The sequence below is a fragment of the Salvia hispanica genome, chromosome 6, assembly GCF_023119035.1.
Source record: "Salvia hispanica cultivar TCC Black 2014 chromosome 6, UniMelb_Shisp_WGS_1.0, whole genome shotgun sequence".
NCBI classification, from domain to species: Eukaryota; Viridiplantae; Streptophyta; class Magnoliopsida; order Lamiales; family Lamiaceae; genus Salvia; species Salvia hispanica.
This window is the reverse complement of record NC_062970.1, coordinates 37,234,024-37,256,688: the sequence shown is the minus strand read 5'-3', so window position 1 is coordinate 37,256,688 and position 22,665 is coordinate 37,234,024. Positions and strand designations below refer to the sequence as shown.

The 22,665-nt window shown below is 35.3% G+C and overlaps 5 protein-coding genes across 6 annotated transcripts; 1 reads left to right on the top strand and 4 right to left on the bottom strand.

Moving 5' to 3' along the window:
- Window positions 1-533: 533 nt before the first annotated feature.
- Window positions 534-4,733, bottom strand: LOC125195258 (protein FAR1-RELATED SEQUENCE 5-like). The gene is made up of 4 exons (XM_048093435.1): window positions 4,688-4,733; window positions 2,245-3,043; window positions 1,060-2,081; window positions 534-934 (listed from the first exon to the last, which is right to left on the bottom strand). The coding sequence occupies exons 1-4, from the start codon at window positions 4,731-4,733 to the stop codon at window positions 534-536; spliced, it is 2,268 nt and encodes a 755-aa protein (XP_047949392.1).
- Window positions 4,734-7,080: 2,347 nt separating this feature from the next.
- LOC125196317 (syntaxin-132-like) lies at window positions 7,081-10,291 on the top strand. 2 transcript variants are annotated; one of them, XM_048094785.1, is made up of 13 exons: window positions 7,081-7,294; window positions 8,130-8,243; window positions 8,328-8,384; window positions 8,643-8,691; window positions 8,783-8,871; window positions 8,958-9,031; window positions 9,116-9,158; window positions 9,238-9,298; window positions 9,397-9,422; window positions 9,501-9,578; window positions 9,674-9,754; window positions 9,823-9,888; window positions 9,978-10,291. In XM_048094785.1, exons 1-13 carry the CDS (start codon window positions 7,277-7,279, stop codon window positions 10,137-10,139), a joined length of 918 nt encoding a protein of 305 aa, XP_047950742.1. In that variant the 5' UTR covers window positions 7,081-7,276; the 3' UTR covers window positions 10,140-10,291. The 2 variants fall into 2 exon arrangements, with proteins under 2 accessions (XP_047950742.1, XP_047950743.1); XM_048094786.1 differs by having other exon boundaries at window positions 9,966-10,086.
- A 442-nt stretch (window positions 10,292-10,733) lies between these two features.
- On the bottom strand, window positions 10,734-14,232 carry LOC125194042 (traB domain-containing protein). The gene is made up of 9 exons (XM_048092044.1): window positions 13,797-14,232; window positions 13,359-13,406; window positions 12,721-12,780; window positions 11,916-11,999; window positions 11,707-11,811; window positions 11,395-11,508; window positions 11,207-11,307; window positions 11,015-11,126; window positions 10,734-10,939 (listed from the first exon to the last, which is right to left on the bottom strand). The coding sequence occupies exons 1-9, from the start codon at window positions 14,190-14,192 to the stop codon at window positions 10,811-10,813; spliced, it is 1,149 nt and encodes a 382-aa protein (XP_047948001.1). The 5' UTR covers window positions 14,193-14,232; the 3' UTR covers window positions 10,734-10,810.
- A 1,730-nt stretch (window positions 14,233-15,962) lies between these two features.
- Window positions 15,963-20,810, bottom strand: LOC125194043 (peroxisome biogenesis protein 22-like). The gene is made up of 9 exons (XM_048092045.1): window positions 20,543-20,810; window positions 19,749-19,985; window positions 19,557-19,604; window positions 18,618-18,674; window positions 18,428-18,529; window positions 17,566-17,631; window positions 17,160-17,261; window positions 16,614-16,731; window positions 15,963-16,540 (listed from the first exon to the last, which is right to left on the bottom strand). The coding sequence occupies exons 1-8, from the start codon at window positions 20,633-20,635 to the stop codon at window positions 16,627-16,629; spliced, it is 810 nt and encodes a 269-aa protein (XP_047948002.1). The 5' UTR covers window positions 20,636-20,810; the 3' UTR covers window positions 15,963-16,540; window positions 16,614-16,626.
- Window positions 20,811-21,480: 670 nt separating this feature from the next.
- On the bottom strand, window positions 21,481-22,432 carry LOC125196338 (cyclin-U1-1-like). The gene is made up of 2 exons (XM_048094827.1): window positions 21,991-22,432; window positions 21,481-21,851 (listed from the first exon to the last, which is right to left on the bottom strand). Exons 1-2 carry the CDS (start codon window positions 22,362-22,364, stop codon window positions 21,578-21,580), a joined length of 648 nt encoding a protein of 215 aa, XP_047950784.1. The 5' UTR covers window positions 22,365-22,432; the 3' UTR covers window positions 21,481-21,577.
- Between the last annotated feature and the right edge of the window lie 233 nt (window positions 22,433-22,665).

Below are 22,665 nucleotides of genomic sequence, written 5' to 3'. Positions count from 1 at the left end.
GTACGTGTAGTTGACATGGCTTGTACGTATAGTTGACATGACTAGTATATGCCGTTGACACGATGTGCACCATAGTTGACATAATTATATTAGTTATTGACATGGCTTGTAAAATAATTGACATGACTTGTACGTGTAGTTGACACGATATGTAGCGTAGTTGACATGACTGATATGTGCCGTTGACACGATGTGCACCATAGTTGACATAATTATATTACTTGTTGACATGGCCAGTATATATAGTTGAATTAATTTTTAAGTTGTTGACATGTGCACATTAAAAACATAAAGGAGCATGAAAGCAAGGCATGTCTAACTTGTATTGAAATGTCAACAACTTATAAACAAATGTCAACACTTTGTATAAAGGTGTACAACTCAGAAAACAAATCTTAAAATTAAAAAAACAGAATCATAAATAGATGTCAATAGAGATTAAAATCAGATATAAACAACAAACGAGAAAATGTCAATAATTTGTAGTCTATGTCAACAAATAAAAAACAACTCTGACTATTAAAAAAAAACAATCATGTCTGATTTCTGCCACAACTTCTAGCATTATGATCAGTAACTTTGTGACACTTTCCACAACGCCTATGAGGTTTATTTGCTTTTTCAATTGCTTTCTCTATGCTTGACTTAATCCTGCTTTTCTTGTCACTTGCACCTCCTTTTGTACTAACCACATCTGGAGCATGGGCAGTTATTTCTTCAGGAACAGCAATACCATATATGTTCATGATTGAATCATTTTTATCAAGAGAAGACGATCCAGCACAGTCGTCTTTAAAGATTTGAGGACCAATACCCGCAAGCAAATTATCCAAAGCAATCAAATGATCTTTATTCCTAAAAGCACGCTGATATAGACCAAAGTAACGTCCATGACACCTATTAGCAATCTGTAGTTTGTCATCTTTGTTAGAACCTGCAGACATATAAAATGTCAACAGCCTATATAAGATGTCAACAGCCAATATAAGATATGTCAACAGCTTATACAACACATGCTAAAACTTAAACTAAAATATCTATAGAAAACAGTTTGCATACCTCTGTCAGACGCACTTTCATCAATCGTGAGACCATGAACTGCCTTTAGTAATTCACTTTTAAGCCAACGGTTACCAACATATTTCTCTGGAATATTGTTGACATCTTTGTTTCTGAGAATGAAAAAAAGGTGGCTGCATAGATAACCACACCTTAAAAATAGTTTACACTCACATTCATATGACTCAGTCTCTATCTCATGTCTAACTGTAAAGATCTTCTTTCTAGCATCAGAAACTTTGAAGACCTCGATGTTCTCCAATGTGGACATGCTAATCATCCGACAACTCTTATCAGCCTCAACAATCAAATCTTGTACCACTCTAAACATCCTATCTGTGTAAACAGATCCCAATTGCTTCTCAAATGCTAAATCAGTGACATATTTTGGAGTGATTACAGAATCATAATAGTCAAGCCTTTCAGTTTGATTCCTTTGAGCATCAATGGCATTGTTATACTGAAGAGTGAAGTCAGCAAAATTGAACAACGGTTTCGAGTACCTCTTAAAAAAACTGTTTTCAGATTCTGAAAAAGATGTTGTTCTCATTAAAGAACCCATAGGAACATCTCTAAAGAAGGCTGGGATCCACATATGTCTGATCAAAAACATATCCTTAAACCACTTATGATCTTCTACACTATATTTTTCAACAATACTAGTCCATAATATATCAAACTCATCCGGATCTAACAACTCTGACCAAACACAAGACTTAAACTCCTTACTAAACTTTTCTCTATCAGAAATTGATTTAGGTATCTTCTCAAATAACTTGCTCATAATATGCCACATACACAAACGATGCCTTGTACCAGGTAATACCTTCTCAATGGCAAGCCTCATTCCCCAATCTTGGTCAGTGATTATGATTCTTGGAGCAACACCCATGCATTCAACAAATACAGTGAAAAGCCATGAAAATGCATCACAATTCTCACCGGATACGAAACCAGCTCCAAACGCAATAGGACACCCATGATTGTCTTTCCCGGTAAATGGACCAAACACCATACGATACCTATTGAACAAATACATCAACACAAAACATCAATAATGTCAATTATAGGTATATGCTATGTCAACTATTAAATCAGAAATGATGCAAAGTACAAATGTATCATATGTCAACTACCATATCAACTACTATCTATGTCAATTACTAAGTATAATAAATAAACTACCTGTTTGTTGAATATGTTGTATCAAATGCTACAACATCTCCAAACATGTGGTAATGCTTCCGAGACTCAGCATCAGACCAGAATAAGCTCACTAACTTATTATCTTCAGGTGATAATTGATATTTGTAAAAAAACCCTTCACAAATTCTCTTCTTCTCTTGCATCTGATTTAGGATCATTTGCACATCCACTTCTTTTAATTTCTCTTTAATATCACGTGAACAATTCCTAACATCAGTCAACGTACACCCAACAACATCATAACCACCGAAAAACTCCTTTAATAAGTTAAAAGTAGAGGTAGGACCGATGTTAGCTTTGGTGCAATCTTCAACAAACTTGTGATGAACATCATTCAAACTCCGATTACCTTTCATAAATCTCTTATGATCTTTGTCAACCATAGTATGATTGTGTTCCTCAACAAACTGATGCACAAGGTAATACTTATCACCAAAATCAGAAAAAAACTTAAAACTAATTCTCGCTCCACATCCACACCTTTTGGTGCCACGTCTACGTCTCTTCTTTGAAGATACTTCATCATCATCAGACACATTACCATCCTCAGATACACTAACATCAACATCCAACGAATCTACTGTATGAAATCCTTGTCTATTGCAAACAACATACTGAAAAATAATAACACCACCACTAGACCTATTTCCAAATCTTCGACAATCAAAACAACACTCCTGAGCATACTTTTCATAAAAGGAAATTCCTTCCTCAAGGGAAGAAAATTTTTGACCTTCATAAGGCCTCAACTCAGGCTTGCAAATTGGAATAACAGACCCTACAACATAGAATATTTACCAAGGAACATAAATCATGTCAACAGATTTTCAAGTCATGTCAACAGAGCATAAATCAACAACATAACACCTTTAGTTATCTCTAAAGAGGTGGCTGAACTCTTGTAAAATTCTTAGACAATTGTTATAAGTTATGTAAGCCAAAATATCAGAACATGCTTCAAATTACCAGGATCAAAATGTCCAGTTTAATTAGAATACACCAATTCAAACACACGATGTCAACAGAATATTTAACAAGTACACATAAATCATGTCAACAGAGCATAAATCACCAACATAACACAACAAAATAATGTTAATGAAACAGAATGTCCACAAAGAGCATAACAACAACACAGAATATTTACCAACTAACATAAATCATGTCAACAGATTTTCAAGTCATGTCAACAGAGCATAAATCACCAACATAACACAAAAAAATCATATTAATGAAAATCAAACCAAACTACCTCCACCATTCGTAAATCATGTCATCAGATTTTCAAGTCACGTCAACGCAAATCAAAAGACTTACGTAAATTACCCCTATAGTTATCTCTAAAGAGGTGGCTGCACTCTTGTAAAATTCTTAGACAATTGTTATAAGTTATGTAAGCCAAAATATCAGAACAAGCTTCAAATTACCAGGATCAAAATGTCCAGTTTAATTAGAATACACCGATTGAAACACACGATGTCAACAGAATAATTAACAAGTACACATAAATCATGTCAACAGAGCATAAATCACCAACATAACACAACAAAATAATGTTAATGAAACAGAAAGTGAACAAAGAGCATGGCAACAACACAGAATATTTACCAAGGAACATAAATCATGTCAACAGATTTTCAAGTCATGTCAACAGAGCATAAATCAACAACATAACACAACAAAATAATGTTAATGAAACAGAATGTCAACAAAGAGCTCATAACCCATACTTCTCCCTTGAAAGCTCACAACTGATTAAGAAAAAAGGGTTAAACAGTCTACACCTAAAGTATCCATAGATTCCAAACTCAACCATGTTTCTCAACCTTCTAAGTATTTATGGTCTTTTGCTTAGCCAATAACTAACTGATTTTTTTAAGTCAAGTTAAGGACTCTGATTATGGTTATATCATATGGACTTTTACATTCAAGAAAATCCAACCAAACATTGATCCACTTAGACTAACATTTATTTCCTCGGTCAAGAATTATTGAGCTGATTTCTCAAGTAGCTTCACATAAATCAGAAAATTACCCCTATAGTTATATCTAAAGAGGTGGCTGCACTCTTGTAAAATTCTTAGACAATTGATATAAGTTATGTAAACCAAAATATCAGAACATGCTTCAAATTACCAGGATCAAAATGTCCAATTTAATTAGAATACACCAATTCAAACACACTATGTCAACAGAATATTTAACAAGTACACATAAATCATGTCAACAGAGCATAAATCACCAACATAACACAACAAAATAATGTTAATGAAACAGAATGTCCACAAAGAGCATAACAACAACACAGAATATTTACCAAGTAACATAAATCATGTCAACAGATTTTCAAATCATGTCAACAGAGCATAAATCACCAACATAACACAAAAAATTCATGTTAATGAAAATCAAACCAAACTACCTCCACCATTCGTCGACGTAGACTCGGAATAAGATGAAGAATCCATCAAATAACACTTAGCTGTTGATTATGAACTGAAATCGAACCTGAAGATGAGAAAATAAAAAAAAAAACTAATTAGGAACAAATTTGACTGGGCATCAACAAATAAAGGATAAAAACAGAATCAAAGTGGGTATAATCGACCGAAAAACGTCAAAATCAACAGAGAAATCCGTCGAACAGGTCGTCTATTTTTCGAAAATTGAATCGCAAATCAGGTATCGTTGAAATCGTTGAAACCGTCTGAGTCTAATTTTGCAAATCAATTGAATCATAAATCGTTAAAATAGATTCAATGAGAGATATGATTCAATCGTTAAATCTCACCAGAATCGCCGACGAGAGATGAAATCTGATGAAGAACCCTAAATTAAAACGCGAAAAGACAGTTTTACCCTTTCATATTAAATTAATCTAATAATATTTATTGTGTGGCAAAATCTGGACCACTCATTTAATAAAAATGAGTGGCTGATATTGCATCTCATTTCTCAATTAGCCTAAATAATCTCAATTGATCATGATCCAATGTGTTATTTAGTAAAGACTAAACATCCATTTTTTCTTAAATATTTGGTCATTTTTTATTTTTGATTGGCCATTATATTTATTAATTCAGACTCTTAACATTATTAATTGGTTCGTTTATGTTAGGAAAAAAGAGAGCTAGATAAAGTTTGGACGTGGATAAGCAAGAAGTGGGAGTGTGCATGAGCCAATGTTGTGGAGCCTTCAGACTCCAACTCAAGAAATGGATCACGTGCCCTCTTAATTAGGGAGACATTTTGAAAGGAGATGGATAATACTCCCTCCGTCCTTCATTAATTGTCACTGATTGATTTGGCACGGGTTTTAAGAAATATAATAGAAAGTGAGAGGAAAAAGTTTATGAAAGGCGGATTCTATTTTTATGTATTAATTTCATAATAAAATGTGAATGAATTGGTGAGTTAAATAATACTCCCTCCGTCCCACTTTAGGAGTTCCGATCACTTTTGCACACCCGTTTTGTAAAAATCATACTAGTAAATAGTTAAAGTGGAGAAATGGTAAAGTAAGAGATAAAATAATGTTCTTCTCAACATTATTCTCTCTTTTACTTTACAATTTCTCCACTTTAACTATTTATTATGATATTTACAAACGGGTGTGCAAAAGTGATCGGAACTCCTAGAGGGACGGAGGGAGTAAGTAAGAGTGCTAATTAATTAGGATCGATGGAAAAGAGGGTTGCATATTTGATTCTTTGTTATACGTTATCAGAATTTTCCTTTTGCTTAGTTTGTTAGGTGATTTCACTAAGGTATTGTCTTTAATTCATTGCACAATGTGTCTCAGCTAAACGATTAGTAATAGACTCATAGCAATATCTAATCTCAAGCTCTTATCCCGCAAGCAATGAATTCTCCTTTTTTTTCTCCTTTTAAATTTGATAGTAAAAGTGATTTTCACTCGATTATTAATATGAACACGGGCAATTAAACACTTGACTATGTCACATTTTAATTATATTGAAAATAAAAAAAAAAATTAATTGATAGGATGGACATTAGTTCGAACCACTGCAGAAGGAAAGGTCAGACTAAGAAAGTAATATGGCGACTATTAGAGCGAACACTAGTCCGAGGCATTGAAGATACTCTTAACCCAATTAAATTAGTACTCCTATTATGCGGTTTTGCCATTTTGAGTATTCTAAATGGGTCAATGAATTAATTGGGCTCTAATGCGTTTGTATATTCATAGCCCATATATATTTTTAAAATATCCCGTTTCATATGAAAAGTTTATGTATGTTCAAAAAATGAATATAAATACAGTTTTGGTCATTAATCAGATAATAAACCTTTTATTATGCTTTAAATGAACATTTATTGCATGTTGACTTTCATGCAAATATTAAAGGGGAGATAATAAGGTAAAAACAATTTATCCCTATTAAAAACATAAAAAATATTGCCTATACCCACTTTAAATGGCTCAAAACTTTGGGCATGTACATTAAGAGAGTAGATCCTACAGCCTATAAATCTAAAATTGTCATGAAAATAAAAAAGATTAAGTTTTCCAAGACTACAATTTAGTAAACGTTTAAGTCGCTCTAAAAAGATAATCTAAAATATTTGAAAAGCAAGAATTTATATAATAATCTTGTACCACCATAATATAATAGTAGAATGTGATTTTTATCCTGTGTCTTTATCTTATCATCATATACCATAGTCTATTAAGACTAATCAAAGAAACAAATTCAACAAGTGTTGACGTGGCGCGTTGTGGCGTCACGACTGTTGTTTGGGTCGCAAATATTCAATGGAGATTAGTCTTTAATTTGGTTCCAACTTTGATTTTGACTAAACACTAGTAATTTACTGTTAATTGTTGATCGTAACGCCTATGCCTATCATTTCCAACTTTGATTGCCTCTTCAATTTCATCTTCGTGCACCAAATAATCAAACAAAATTCAGCAAACAGTTTCTGAAAAATCCCACAATTTCTTCTTAATTCACTTGAACAAAAGCTTTTCTCTTTAGCTTTTTTGAAGATGAACGATCTTCTCACGGTTAGTGTTTCCATTTTGTCGATTTAGTGGAAGTCCCATGTTGTTTGTTTTTGCCTGCTAATTTTGTATTTTTGTTGTTGATTGAGTAGTAGTCAAGAATTGATTTTTATGATTCTTCTTGGGTTGGTTATTTCAGTTAGTTTGGTCTTGAAAAACGTTTATTACTTTTTTTTTCAAGGTTTGTTTGCATGATCATGCTATTGATGTGAAATTTTTGTGTGTTTTTTGTTTTTAAAATCTAACTTGGTTATGAAATAAGATCCTTGTAAATTTGTGTTTCTGTAAAATCTATCATGGTGAATTCTTGAGGTACAAACTCCTTTCAGATTCAATGGTTATTTCTTTAAATTTTGAATTCGTGGTTATTAGAAGAAATGTTTTCCGTGGCTTGAAATATTGATAATTTGACAGTTTTATATAGTAGTTGTTCATTTCTTGAAAATGATGGTAGAAGGATTGTTGGAGTAAATGAGAAACACTATGTTTTCAGTTGCGAAATACTAGCATGTTTTTTGTGTTATGGTAGTTGTATTTGAATAAGTGACAAATACTACTGTGTTTTTATACTGAAAACCAGAATCTAGTTACTAGAATTTTTTTTGTATAAAGTAGTAGTGCTTTTCCTGAAATGTTACAAGGAAAAATCTCAAAAAGAAAATACAAAGTTTTTATTGGAAAAAAAGAATCTAGCTACTAAAATGTTCCCTTGTTACCAGCTAACTTATGTGTCTTATTGCATAACATATAATCAACATCAAACCATTTTACCTTATCAATAGGTATGAATCTTGTCACAAAACATGATTCTTAAATTCAAGTTTTGAGTGCATTTCAGGACTCGTTCGTTGAAGATACCAAAGGCAACACATCACGAGAGCCTGATATAGAGATGGGCCCTCGATTTACTAGGAGTAGCTCGGATCTGTCCTTGGAATCTTTCAACAAGCAGGTGCGACAGAAATTAAGCAGTCATGCATATGTTCGTTTCCCTTACTTAATCCTCGTAACTTTTCATCTTTATTGTTGTTGGCAGATACAAGAGGTTGAGAAGCAGGTGGACAAGCTCTCTGTTTTGCTACAGAACCTCAAGGTATGTGTACAGGATTTCATTTTTAGACGACATTTGCAAGGAACAACGTGTTATGTGTTTGTCTTAAACAACTGTTGTTGATGATGTAGTTTCGTTTGTAGACGACAGTAGCAAGGGAAATGTGTTTTGTGTTATCTTAAACTTCTATTAGCCTATTATGTCAAAAACAAAAATGATCTGTTGTTAAGATAAGTAAAGACAAAATTAGTCATATTTGTTTTCATTTTCATACATGCCATGATGCCATCCTTTTGTCAGGAAGCCAACGAGGAGTCAAAATCAGTTACCAAAGCATCTTCGATGAAAGGTGCAGTTCATAACGCCTTTTAACAGAATTGGGAAAAAAGATGTTTTTTTCTTTCTAGTTTTACTATTGTAGCACATTTTATTCGATCCAGCTATCAGGAAGCGCATGGAGAAAGACGTTGGTGAAGTGGGAAAGATAGCACGCGGTATTAAAGTGAAAATCGAGGCACTAAACAAAGATGTATTATTCAGACCTCTCCCTCTCTCTTCGGTTTATGCATATCTTTATCATAGTGACATGAACTGATTCCTCCGAATTGTTCTCAGAACATAGCTAATCGACAGAAGCCTGGTTGTGGAAAGGGGACGGCCATTGATAGGTCAAGAACGAACTTGACAAAGTGCGTGTACAAGTCTAAACATCTACTGCTTTTTCCTTCTTTATGTTTGGTACGAGTAGCTTAACAATGACTCGTTCCCTGCAGTTCCTTGACGAAGAAATTTAGAGACCTCGTGACAGAGTTTCAGGTCTGTCTCCAGCCCCATTGATCCTAATTTCTGCTTCAAGAATTCATAGACTTTTGAGATGTTATGTTTGTCTGAACAGACTTTGAGACAGAGGATTGAAGAGGAATATCGTGAGGTTGTTGAGAGACGAGTAATAACAGGTCATATAATAAGTGCACATTTTTAAGGGACGGAGGGAGTATTTCTTTCAATATTTGTTTCATTTATTTTTAATCTAATGCTCGCTGTGGACGTTCAGTTACTGGAAGTCGACCAGATGAAGAGGTAAGCGTTCCTTACAATGCATCACCCAAAATCTGCACCCTGTCCAAGATATTCACTTTGGACCTCCATGACTAACAGACCATCAATAATCTCATTGAAACCGGAAACAGTGAACAGATATTCCAGCAAGCGATGCAAGAATCCGGACGAGGCCAGGTACTTTTTTTTTTAGCTATGATTTACAACCACGAAACTCCTTAGTCGTAAAATCCGGGATTGCTTGACAGTATATTATATGTCACGAAATCTAGGTGATGAACACTTTGGAGGAGATTCAGGAGAGGCACGACGCTGTAAAGGAGATCGAGAAGAAGCTCCTCGACCTTCATCAGGTACATAATATGGCAATCCATTGGATCACGTACCAAGATTCTTGATACCCCTTGATCTCTCTTTGCAGATCTACCTTGATATGGCCGTGCTAGTCGAAGCTCAAGGAGACATTTTGGACAACATCGAAAGTCAGGTTTGTTTTTCTCAAACTCGCAACGATGTTAAATTGGGGTATAGAAGATTAAAAAAGGATATATTTTTGTTGACGAGGCTCTCGTTTAGGTGACGAATGCAGTCGAGCACGTCCAGTCGGGGACGACTGCGCTTCAGAATGCGAGAAGGCTGCAGAAGAGCTCGAGAAAATGCATGTGCTTTGCCATTATACTTCTCTTAGTAATCGTAGCTATTATAGTGCTCAGCGTGATCCAACCATGGAAAAATTGACAATTGCTCTTTGCATATAGCTTTTTGTATTCAAGAGTTCCATAAATTCTATAGGTTTCATACGAATGTGTATAAATAAGTGGTAAATGTTGTCACAAATATTTTTTCTAGCTGGAGATTCGAAAATAAGAAGTATTCTTTTAATGATTTTATTCTTGTACTAGTAGAAGGCTTGATTTATTGAAGATTCAAATCTATGGTAATCAATTTAGAAGAAAATACACTTCAAATCTTATTATTCTCTTATTCCCTAAACCTCAATGCCATTATACAAATTTGTTTTTTATTTGATTATCCTTGTCTTCTTTTATTTGAGTTTATGCAAAGCCAAAGTTACTATTTGTGGTGCTATTTACATGGAAAAACAGCAGTTTCTATGTACTTTATGGGAGGAAATGTGAAACCTTTTTTAGTTACTTTAAAATTATGACAAAGAAATACAGCTGCTTGCCTTCGAAGCTCAGACTAAAATTTATTATCATCTATCATCTATTTATGGGTAAGAGTATAATAAAAGGTCCATGCCATTGCTTTGCTTTCATGAACATGGGCATATTTGTAATAAACCAAACTATAATGAAAAAACAAATATGGTTAGCAGAAAAAGGTTACTTCTGATTCCAAAATTGAAAACACTGAATGTGTAGAGATTAAACCATTCGAATGATATGCTATTTCTTGATGGAGAGATAAATGCCAGAAATTATAGCAACCCCAGCAACTGTTACTCCAACAGTACTAAGTATCTTCACCACTGAAATCGACCTTTTTTCAATTGGTATGTTCAGAAGTTGCTTCAGCTGAAACATTCAAGAGCATAAAGTTACAAATCAACAACATGGAACCGAGATACAACAGTCGGGCGAAATCTTTACCTCAACAGGCTGTTCCCAGTTCTTCTGGATTCCCGGTAAGTGGCCCTTTCCCACAACGGCTACCACTGAATTATGCTCACGAGCTACTTTAAGCAACATGGCCGACATATATCTATATATGGAATGAAAACAATCAGCACGTGCAATGTTACAAGGATGGTAAGAATTACTACAAAGTATCAGAAGCCTAACTGGTCGCGCTCACGGACAAGGGTTTCCATTAGACTGGGAAACTTCTTGCTCATCTCCTGAATTACTAGAGTTAGCATGTCAGCATCATCCATTTCCTTCAGCTACACAAAGGGAAAATACACCTTTTAAAATCATTCAAACTCGTTTCCCCAGATAATGTCATTCCTATCTATACAGTGAGACTCTACCGCCTTCGCAAGATCTTCTGGGCTTGGCAAGAACACTGCTTGAAACAGCAAGGAGTACAGTAATTTTATCTTGTGCCAAAGAGGCATCTTGGCCCATGTTCTCCGCAACGTAATCTACCAAAGAAGAAAAAACTAGTAACTCGAAAGGCAGAAAGAGCTTAAATAATCTGTGCACAAATTTTTTGCCTATGGTAAATTGAAAGGAGGACGAAACTTGCTGCTACTAATAAATGGAGGAAGAAGCAGCAGCCAATTTGCCCAATTGGATTCTATCTTACTTTATAATACTAGTAAAAACAAGAAGAAAAGTACCTGGACAGGTCGATCGCCTAGTATAACTTTGCCGCCATATTTCATGGCTTCTTCATATGCCACCCGAAACTCTGCACCAGGCAGAACTTCAAGTTGACTAGCAACCTAGAAAATGACAGATTACGGAAGATACCATAAAGTTGCCAAATTTATGTGGAGTATGTTGAACAAGTCAAAAAGAGTGAGCAAAATGACAAATAGGATCATGCCTTAGCAAGAAACCAGCTGTAAAGTATCCCAAAAAGATTTTGATTTTTCTTCCACATGTCCACCATTTCTCCCGTGGTTGGCACCTGCAAAGCGTGGCTTATATATGAATTCCAGTTGACAATGAGCATTCCAAATAACCAGTATTGGGTATCTTATTACAAAGTCAGATAGGGAAGTGTTCATAGCAAGTCAAAGATCATTAGTTGCTGTTTTGAAAATCAAATTTGACGTATAATTCTCAAAATAACCTGGTCCTCTCCTTTTCTATATTTATTTCAGTATCACAAGTCTGCTGATATGAGCCTCGGTACGACGAGATACACACATGCCTAGTATGCCACTTGAAGCACTTGATAAATGCTTACAAAGAATCCCTAGAACAACTATGACAACTCCTCAAGGACAACTACACAAAAGAAATAGTTTCCCAATGACTTCACACATGCCTTGAACACCCTCAAACAAACTCGTGAACATTTTCCTTTGAATCTCTCATGAATACATAATGGAGAATAAAGGCGCCAAGTCGATTTCAGCGACCTTATTAAGTGGCATCTAGGAGTTGAAACAAAGTTCAAAAGAATTCATAGTGCTAATTATCTTCTCAGACCAATCTTGAGCCGTATTACATTAAATTCATAGAGAGTAAAGATGCAACCAGTTCTAAATCACATCTTCAAGAAACTGAGCAAAAGCATACTGTGTGGCTCCAGTGCTATCATTTCTTGATTATTCCTAACTAATCACTAACACTAAAATGTAAACCAATTAATTTTAGAGAAAAGAATACAAATACAGGCCAACCTTGAAGTTTTGAGGTGTAAGAATAGCAACACGGCTAGAGCACAGCTCCAAAAAGACAACCTGTGATAGATGCATAAACATAAGATGGCTATTTAGTAGAGTGAAAAAAATGAGGAATAATATCTATAAGGACAAATTGCTGGAAAAAACATGAAATTTTGTCAAATTATGGCCAGCCTCGCAAATTTAAAAATTAGCCCCGCATGTTTAAAAATCAGCCCCCTTTTATCATGACTTTCACATTTTTTCGCAATTGTCCCATGACTTCAGATTTTGGGAAAATCATGTAAATTGTGGCAATCAGTAAAAACAATGGAGACAAAACATTGGCCACTCAAACGACATTGAAACTACTTCCACCCAAATTGAAATTCCATCTTCCTTTCTAAAATAAGTAGTGTATTAAATATATTAAAATGATGTATAGGCCACCAAAAGTTTTTGCCATGGGTCAATTGCGAAAAATGTCAAAGTGATGAAATTAGCGATTGATTTCAAACTTGCGGAAGTGACTAGAATTTGATCAAATTTCATGATTTTCCTGGGTAATTTGGCCAAACCTAAAATTACATTTCTTGACTAGGACAATGTAATTCAATGTATCAAGTAGTGGCTTCTAAATGTCAATAGTAAAGTACCTGTGGTTTCAAGAAATCTATCACAGCCTGAACTTCTTCGCAAGATTCCTGAAAATGAAAGAACAATTAACTTAAGTTAACTGTGATTTAACATCAATTTTTACCCCAGCAATCAGCATCAAAAAAGAAAACAATCGGAAAAATGCACCATCAGGTCTTAATATTCAACTCAGGCTAAGCCTGCTTTCTTTACCCTAAAAAAAGATACTACTAACAATTTATATCCCAACAATCAGCAACAAAATTCCCAGCAGTAATCAAAAGGAGGAAAAAACAATTGGAACAATTAACTTGATATTGTGATTCAATAAAGATTTCTATCCGACATTAAGTAAAAAATTCCCAGCAGTAATCAAATTGAGAAAAAACAATTGGAAAAAGTAAAACAATCAGATTAGTTTAACTACTGCAAAATCATGAAATTTTTAAAACTGTTACCGTAGAAACGTGAGCGGTTCCGACCAAATACACATCGCAGACGCCGCCGTCCGCAGCCGAATCGCACGTGAGCGTAGCCACACTCTTGGAGAGCTCCGGCGGCAGAATTCTCCTCTCATAGCCGTTGTAACTGTCACTAATCGAGCTCTGATTATGAGGCAGAGCCTCGTCGTCTTCGCCGGGGATCTTACCCTCTTTGTCGACGTTCACAAAATCGCCGATCCCGGCTGTCGCCGCGGGAGACGGAGGGTCCATCACGCGGCGGCTAGAGAGGGCGATGGATCTGAGCTGTGGATTGAGGCGGAGCAACCGTTTCGAATTGGTGCTGGCGGCGATGGCGGTGCTGGCTACGGCGACGAGGTGGTTTGGACAACTCAGTCGGTTTAATCCGTACATAAGGTGCAAGGGGTTTTTCAATTTTGGGATAAAAGAAAAGAAAATATAAATCAGAATCAAATCTCTAACCAACATCTGAATTAGATTGATTCTATTTTAAAATAATATTCATCTTATTCCATTTACCAAGTTTTACCATTGTGCAGTACTATATTTAAAAGGAGACATACGTTAAAATAAATTGAAATTTTGGTTTTTTACCACATGCTTTCCGGAATCCGCACAGTCAGAATTAGATTCATACTCGATGGGGTTTGCATATTAAGAACGAAAGTCTCCCTGCAAATGGCGGGGTTTGAACCCGTGATTCTCAAGATAACCACAACTTCGCGTTGCTAACTGTGCTACAATTAGTTGATTTGAATCATTATTCTTGAATGTTTATGTGTTCAACCAAAATTAATATAGACGATGTAATTATATGCAAATTTTATATTATAAAAATTATAAACTATGATCTAGACTGTTAATTTCAAGAGTTGGTGTCAACGGATGACAAATAATGTCAACACAATTTCAACATTGTCAACCGATTGACGTTGTGTTGACATTTTTTTTCATCTATTGATATCGAATCTTGAAATCTAACGCTCAAAATCATAATTTAGAATTTGTAAGAAAGATACCATTATCACTATCTAGTGACATCAAATAACTTGTTTAATAAGTATTCCGTTTTGTAAATTTTGTATGCTAAAGTTCGGTCCCATAGAGAAACATAACAAATAGTAGGAGAGAAAAAGTAGAAGAAATGATAAAGTAAGAGAGGGAGTGTGTATGTTGTTTTTTTATGCCACAACAAGAAATATGTCACTTATAATGAGACGACTCAAAAAGGAATACGCATTAGTTATAGTGAGGCGGAGTAGTTACAAATAAACAGCATGCACATGAACAATTTTATACTCTCAATAAGATGTGTTGAAGAGTTGGATTATATTTGGTAGGGGTATTCAATACTGTATTAAATATCGAATGTTATACACTTTACCTAGGAAGTCCACTTGTTGCTCCCTTCTGTGTCAAGTTTGCCAGGCAGTACAGAGGTGAGGCCAAAATTCCCGAATTCGGGTTCCGAATTCTCCGTGACACTGCCTTTAAACATTATAATTTGAATGTATTTGTGTTACAAATACTAGGTCATTGCTCATGTTTGAATCTATAGACCATCTCACACTAAAACGATCTCACAGCAAGAATTCCCAATGATAGACCACCTCATAGTAAAATTTATACTCCCTCCGTCTCAGTTTAAGAATCACATTTAGAATTTTCCATATTTGGTCATACACTTTACCCCATTATTTATCAAAATTACATCAAAATGTCATTATCTATATTAAAATAAACCAAAACATAAATAAAAAACCAAAAAGTCAAAAAAGGACTCACTTTCAACCAACTCACTTCATTTATTACACACGACATCATCTTACTTCATTTATTACACACTTCACCTTCTCAATCCACTATCTCACTTCATTAAGTACACACTCCACCATCTCACTTCATTAATTACACACTCCACCAATTTCTTATAATCCGTGCCATATAAATAGCACTCCTAATGTGGGACAGAGGGAGTAGTATTTTATTCTAAAACTATAGCTCAAACTTTAATTTTAGCCAAAATTCAAAATGTAATACATACCATAATTATCATATCAAAATTTTCGAACAACAAAATACTTCTTAATTTGAGATAATAACAATCCCAACAAGTATGTATATAGTAAGTATAATGCAAAACAAAATGCGGGAAAAAACAACTCATGCAACCACCATTAATATAAAAACAGCAGTTGAGTCAAGCAACATTTAACATTCAAACTTCAACCAAGTTTACCTCCCAATTCGATGCTACAAGGGCATTCACATACCAGCAGCAAGAAAGTCGATAACGGCCCATCTCAAGCAAACAAATGGAAACGGGACATGAGTCGTATAAATTTCAACAAAAACATAACCTGGGAACACGCTTTCTAACCGCTTGTGCTGATCTTGCTCATGGCAGAGAACAGGTGTTGATCTTTCCTGCTGCATCAGACGAGGACTTTGGGTTTCACCTCTCCATGAAACAGCCCCAATCAGAATGGGTATAAGTGATGGTGACACGAAATACAACAGGGGTTAAATCCTAATGGCTTACACTGTTATAAGGTTGAAATTTCCAACTAGACAAAGTTATTTCTAAAAATAATATACACTGTATAGAAGTACAGAGACAAATTTTCTGAAGGCTTTGTGGACAAAAAGAATAAGTTTTTGGTGAAGTTCTGGACTTGTTTGTATCATAAGGTGCGTCGCTTCTATTACTTAATTAAATGTCACCCGTCCGGATCCAGCAACTGCAGGTGATCAACAAACAATGTAACTGCCATCGAACCCAGAGCGAGGATAACAGTAAATAGATAACAATACCTTATATTGCACATTAAACACATCCAAAGAATTGTTCCAAGGATGGCGCTGTAAAGACATTAGAGGCAGGTCGCTCGAGCTTCACAGATGAGATGTGAAGCTGATATTTTATGAATCTCTGAAAAATGATACTGAAGACGATCAGTTTCAAGCTATGATGTGAAACACTACTACAAAAAAAAAAACAAGTGGGGGCATGATTGATGAAGCATAAAAGTAGCAGAAGACACGGCTCACATACCAGAAAGAAAAACACAATGTCCGCAGACAAGACAACAGATAGTCAACCCTCCACACTTAGGAAAACAATTGTACAAGATATAACCTTTCTCCATTAAACTTAGATGAAAACTCAAAACTGATTAATTAACTTATTCCAAGAAACTCAGATTACTTTAGACTGATCAATAAAAGGAGGTCAAGCAACTAGGACATGTTTCGACTTTGTATTTGCTCATGGATTTACATCTTCCGCTTTCATTAAATACTTATTTTATGTTAAATAGAACAGAAGATAACAAAAGATAAGGAGGGGTTAGAACATACAGCTAACTGGGTAGTGATTTCAGGATTTGAGTCAATGTGCCAATCTGGTTCTAATTGCCTGACAAAAGATGTTCGTCCATTCTCCGTGCCGCAGAAAAGAACCTGCAAGCTCACTGAAGTTAAAGCAACATGTAGGCACTAGGCAGATGAAAAAATGTAACATATTTTCTAACTACAATAGTCAAAGTCAGCTTACAATCAGAACAGGGAAGTTTTTAACAATAATGTAATGCACGTAGAATGCACATTAATTTTCCTTAGCTACATAAGCGCATAACATATTTTTCAACTGACAGCTTCCAATGTTGATTCTTCCAAAAGACAATCCACTAAATCAAGTAGTCTCCAGATTATAACACAGAGGATCAATATATAAAAAGAAAAATAACTGAAAGCCCACAATTACCTTATCTTTGACTAAGCCACCTGATGTAAAAACCCCAGCATCTTCCAGTGCCACAAGGACTTTCTTCTGCAATGACAAAAAACTAATTGATGATCCTGGAGTAAATTGCGCCATATAGAAAACACATAAAATGAAATATACGCCACATAATGACAAATGACCAACACACAAAATTTTGAGTCATGGTGATTTGTTCCCCATTTATATAGGATTGACGAGATTGTTTCTCTTCTAGTTAAGATGGTTGACTACACGAGGCAAAGCTACTAAAATGCCTCAATAAAAAATTATTGAAAAAGGACTTTTTTTGTTTTATGTTTATGTTTTATGTTTTATGTTTTCTCTTTTCTGAAAGTTAGAATAAAAACGTTTTTATCAAAATTCAAAAATAAGAAGCCTTATTGTTTGTTCATGTAGTCAACAATTTGAACCCATAACGAGTAAACCAAATATATAGAGATTGTTTCAGACGACCAGATTATAGATAAAAGATAGTAATTTTCTGATGTGAATAGATAAGCATCATATAATCTAGCAAGTGGGTGAAACTAAATTCAAGTGATTAATAACAGAAACTGGTAAAAATTTCATAGTAAGAAAACCCCATAAATAAATGTTTCGGGAAGAGACAAAGAGTACATCCAAATCTGATGTAAGAGCACAAAGCATAAGCTGGGAACAAATATATGATTCCAGTGACACCATAACAAACATGAAGAGTGAGATGTAAATCAACATGATGGATTGCAAGAGGTTGAAGTTCTTCACTTATCACAGATAACGAAATCAACATTCAACTGAAAAAAAGACTCCATCATACGAAAAAAAATTACTGGTAAACAAGGAAAAGATAATGCTTTACTTCACTCTCATCGTCGAGCACCCTTTCCATCAGATAAAGATCACAAAATTTTGTGATCTCAAGCAGCACCTCCAGCACAGATGATCTTACAGTCGCTTGTTTCTGAAAACAAAAACCATTAATCGTGAGATTCAGTAATTTTGTACTCATGATTTTCACACGTTATAGACTTGAAGATGAAGGCAACAACCTGTAGTTCCTCAGGAGTGCTCTCCTCAAGAACAACACCAAGCAACCTACATGTTACCTGCACAATTCATGTGATGGAAAGAAAAGTTGAATGTGATTTACATAGGATTATGGGAGTGAGTATTTAGTAAATCCCGAACCACATTATGTGTCTGACTTAATCAAAAGTTTAACACCATATTTATTATAATAACCCCAAAAATTGTTTGATTCAGACACAACATACACACACAAAGACGACCAAACTTGATTGATAATTGACAGTATGCATGTCCTTAGCAGAAAAAAAATGCAACAGCAATTCAGCCATGGGGCATGAGTCTCGAAGACCATAGTTTATTAAGAGGAGACTGTCATTTAGTTAACTCTATAATGAAGTATCATCTGAATAGATGATAATGACATGTTAGGCAGTATTTATTTAGCTGTACGACCATCTCAAAGTTTTCTAATAAAATTCTCCAAGTAACTTAATTTACCCCAGTCAGTTTAGCAAAGTCTCTTGATGGCTTAAAGTTAGCAAAAAGTCTGTCCATCTTATTTTCTATGAGGTTCAGTAACCCCCAAAAAAGGTCCAAAATCAAGCTGTATTCAACTTTTACAATCTATCAACCATACAACATAGAAATAGCAAAATGCTAGTAAATATCATCCCAAATTAATGGCTCATTAACATGGGACCAAGGCATCATATCAAACTATTTGGATTATATTTTAAGAAGCATAAATAAATTAGGCAAAGATAAAGCTCATACAAAACTAGAAAAAAACTCCAATGATTGAAAGTTCAGTAAGCACACAACAAATATCAAATGCACAGAACAGAAAAGGGCATTCTTCTTGTATCAGGATTCAGGAATATGTGTCCTGGTATTGCATTTGGGTAGTGATTGGTCACACTGCCAACGAAAATCAGATGATATAGCATTCGAATCATTACCTTCCTTCCTTCACTCAGTCGTTGCCTAACAATCTGTCCGAGGGTTGGCTGCAGTGGGATGAAAAATGTCACTCTTTCTGTTTACAAACAACACATAAACAAAAGATTGTGTGCCTCGGGTTCGAGTTCACCGTGATGTGGCCTTTAAAAATCTCTGTTTATTTATCCATAAAAAAAGTAAAGAAAACCTACCTTTACAGGCTGGAAAAACTCATCGATAACATTCTGGTTTCTTGAATCATCTGCAGGTTTGATAGCCCCCAAGGACGAAGCATTCACTGTCTCGGCAGTACTAACACCAGAACTACTTGCTGGAGGAGCTTGCCGTTTTGATTGCCTTCTTTGAGGTTCACTAGGTACTCTCAATAATCTCCAAGTAAACACTAAAGCAAGGGTTAGCCCTGCAATGGCCCCAACTGATCGTGAATCCTGCAACAAATTAGACATCATTTGGCCAAACATTCTCATATTTTATCAGCCAAAACAATTCCAAAGCAATAACTCAGCTCCCAGTTTTAAGAATTATAATAAAAACACTCCCCCAGCTATCAAATTTAGTCATTTTTAGTAGTACATGATAAAATTAACTGATGATCAATAACAATCCTCCAGCTATCAAATTTAGTCATTTTTATACATAAAAAAATTAGCTGATCCTAATTTAATATAAATCGATGAAAACACTCTTCAAGCTATCAAATTTAGTTTCCAAAAAATATCTGCCAAATTCAGGAATTCTAATACATTTAATTTAATATAATTAAAATTAAGTGATCCTCATTTAGTTTACAACAGTATCCAATATTGGAGAATAGCCCCAAAAGAAGATGGCTCAAACCACAAATTCGTACGTGAAAATCGATAAATTAAAAGAATCAGCACTAAACAAAACGATGCTCGATAATTAGCAAAAAAAGGGTCAAGGTAAAACAGGGAGGGTAACAAACAATAAAATGAAAATTAGACGAGAGAGCATCAAAACGCACCATGTCGCGGGGGAAATTGGAAAACTTGTGAGAGAGGAAAGCTCCAACACGTTTGATCAACTGCAGAAGATCGTCCTTGGAATTATCAGCCATCACGAATTCACGATTTCGCGGAGATTTATGCACTGCCTCTACCAATTGATCAGAAACCAATTGAAGCCCTCTTTGCTAAGTTGCATTTGTAGGCTGTAGCTGAAGAATTTATTGCACAGAGGCGAAGGAGAGCAGATCGAGTGGGTCAATTTGTTAGTTGTTTACCTTGCTTTTGTAATTTTTCTCAAAAAAATAGTTTTACTAATACTTTTATTAGATATACTTTGGTGAGATCACCAGTCACTCTTTCACAAGTTCTAATTGATATAAATATTTACTAGTATTTTGTTTATACTACTTTATTATAGTAATATATTCTATGTAGTTTTTGTTTTTTTCTCTGATCACAATCCCAATAAATAAGGGAACCTTAACTGATTATACTAATTAAACAGTTAATGAGGACTAGCTCAAAGTGGAAATCCAAGTATGACCACATTTTATACTCATAACATGAAATGCTACTCTTTGAAGAATTGGTGTCAAATATCATATACTCCATGCTGTTTATTCTTTGACCTTGCAGTGGGTATAAATTAGTCTTACAGATTAGTGTGAGAGCAGTGGTTCCATTCTTAACAAATTCTTGTTTTAAAATAAAATTACTTTAATTTATAAAATCATACTACAATGTATTACTCGAAAACTTGAGAATATTAAAAAAAAAGTCATATGATAATTGTAACATTCTAAACATATTAAGAATTATCATTTCGCATTGAATTAGCTCCTACTCATAAAAGTAATACTTCCTAAATATTCATAACCTTAATATTTCATTTATACACATGTTTGAAGAACATCACTCAACTTTTATTTGATTAAATATCATATGGGGTAGTATATTGATAGAAACATATAAAATTTAATCAACTCAACTGAAAACATATGGAATATTTTTTTACAAATTATGCAAAAAGAAGAAAACAAAATAAAATGTAACTATGAATCGACTAAGATGGGTGGTGGAGTTGGTGGGTCTTCCACAGGAATCTCGGTGACGTCGTCAACGGAGATGGTTATCCCCGGGGCCGGCAGCCTCTCGGCGATGCCACTGCATAGCATCTCCTTCTCCAAGTGCTGGCAATAGGTCTCAAAGACTCGAGAGCTGACAGTGACGTCAAAATCTAACAAAAAGAGTAGCTCTAGTTCTAGTTTATTCAATTCCGGATTGCTCACCCCTCCAACTCGAGCGTAGAATGCATTGTTGTAGTGTCTGCAAATATGATACATTTATTATAAGTACCTAATGTTTTATAATCAATTAGTAAGAGTCCAATTTTTCATGGATTACACAAAACCAAATTACTAATAATTTGATGATTTATCGTAAAATTCTCATACGAAAAACTCACTCATCGTCGAGTATTTTGGAAGCAATCATGACGCTGGTGACGAGCAAGCGATGAACATTGAGCGAAACCACGAGGGAATCCGGATAGCGGTGGAGCAGCCGATCGATGTACACGAACGCCACCACGAAACACGACGGACTGCAGCTCGTGTACTTGTAGATCCGCTCCACGTACTTATCCAGCCCGATCGCCGGCGATCGGACGCCGTGGAACGCGCTCAGGCTCTTCCCGCCGCTCAATTGATCGTTCCGAGCGACGAGCTTCTCCAGCACGCAGGAGAGGACGGTGAGGACTCTGGGAGTGGTTGAGGCGTCGTAGCTGCTCGGCTCCGTCAGCCGCGGCTGGTGGTGCCGCCGATCTCCGCCGGATAACATCTACAGGGGCGTTGTGAGGCGGCGGTGGGGGCATTTTGGCGGTTTTTATCGGCGGAATTTGATTTGAGCCAAGGGCGCAGCTGCGAAGCGCTATCTTATCTGCTGTGGGGTAATCTTGTGCGCCCACGTTGCGCTTGCATCCGCCGTTAAACCCATTTCAAGATTTTACAGATTATTTTGTAATACTCCCTCCGTCCCACAAAAGATGTGTGACAGTACAAGATTTTAGCAGGTTTTGTTTTGCGTGTTAATTGGAAAGAAAAAATATAACTTTTATATTCATGTGAGAGACAACTTTTTT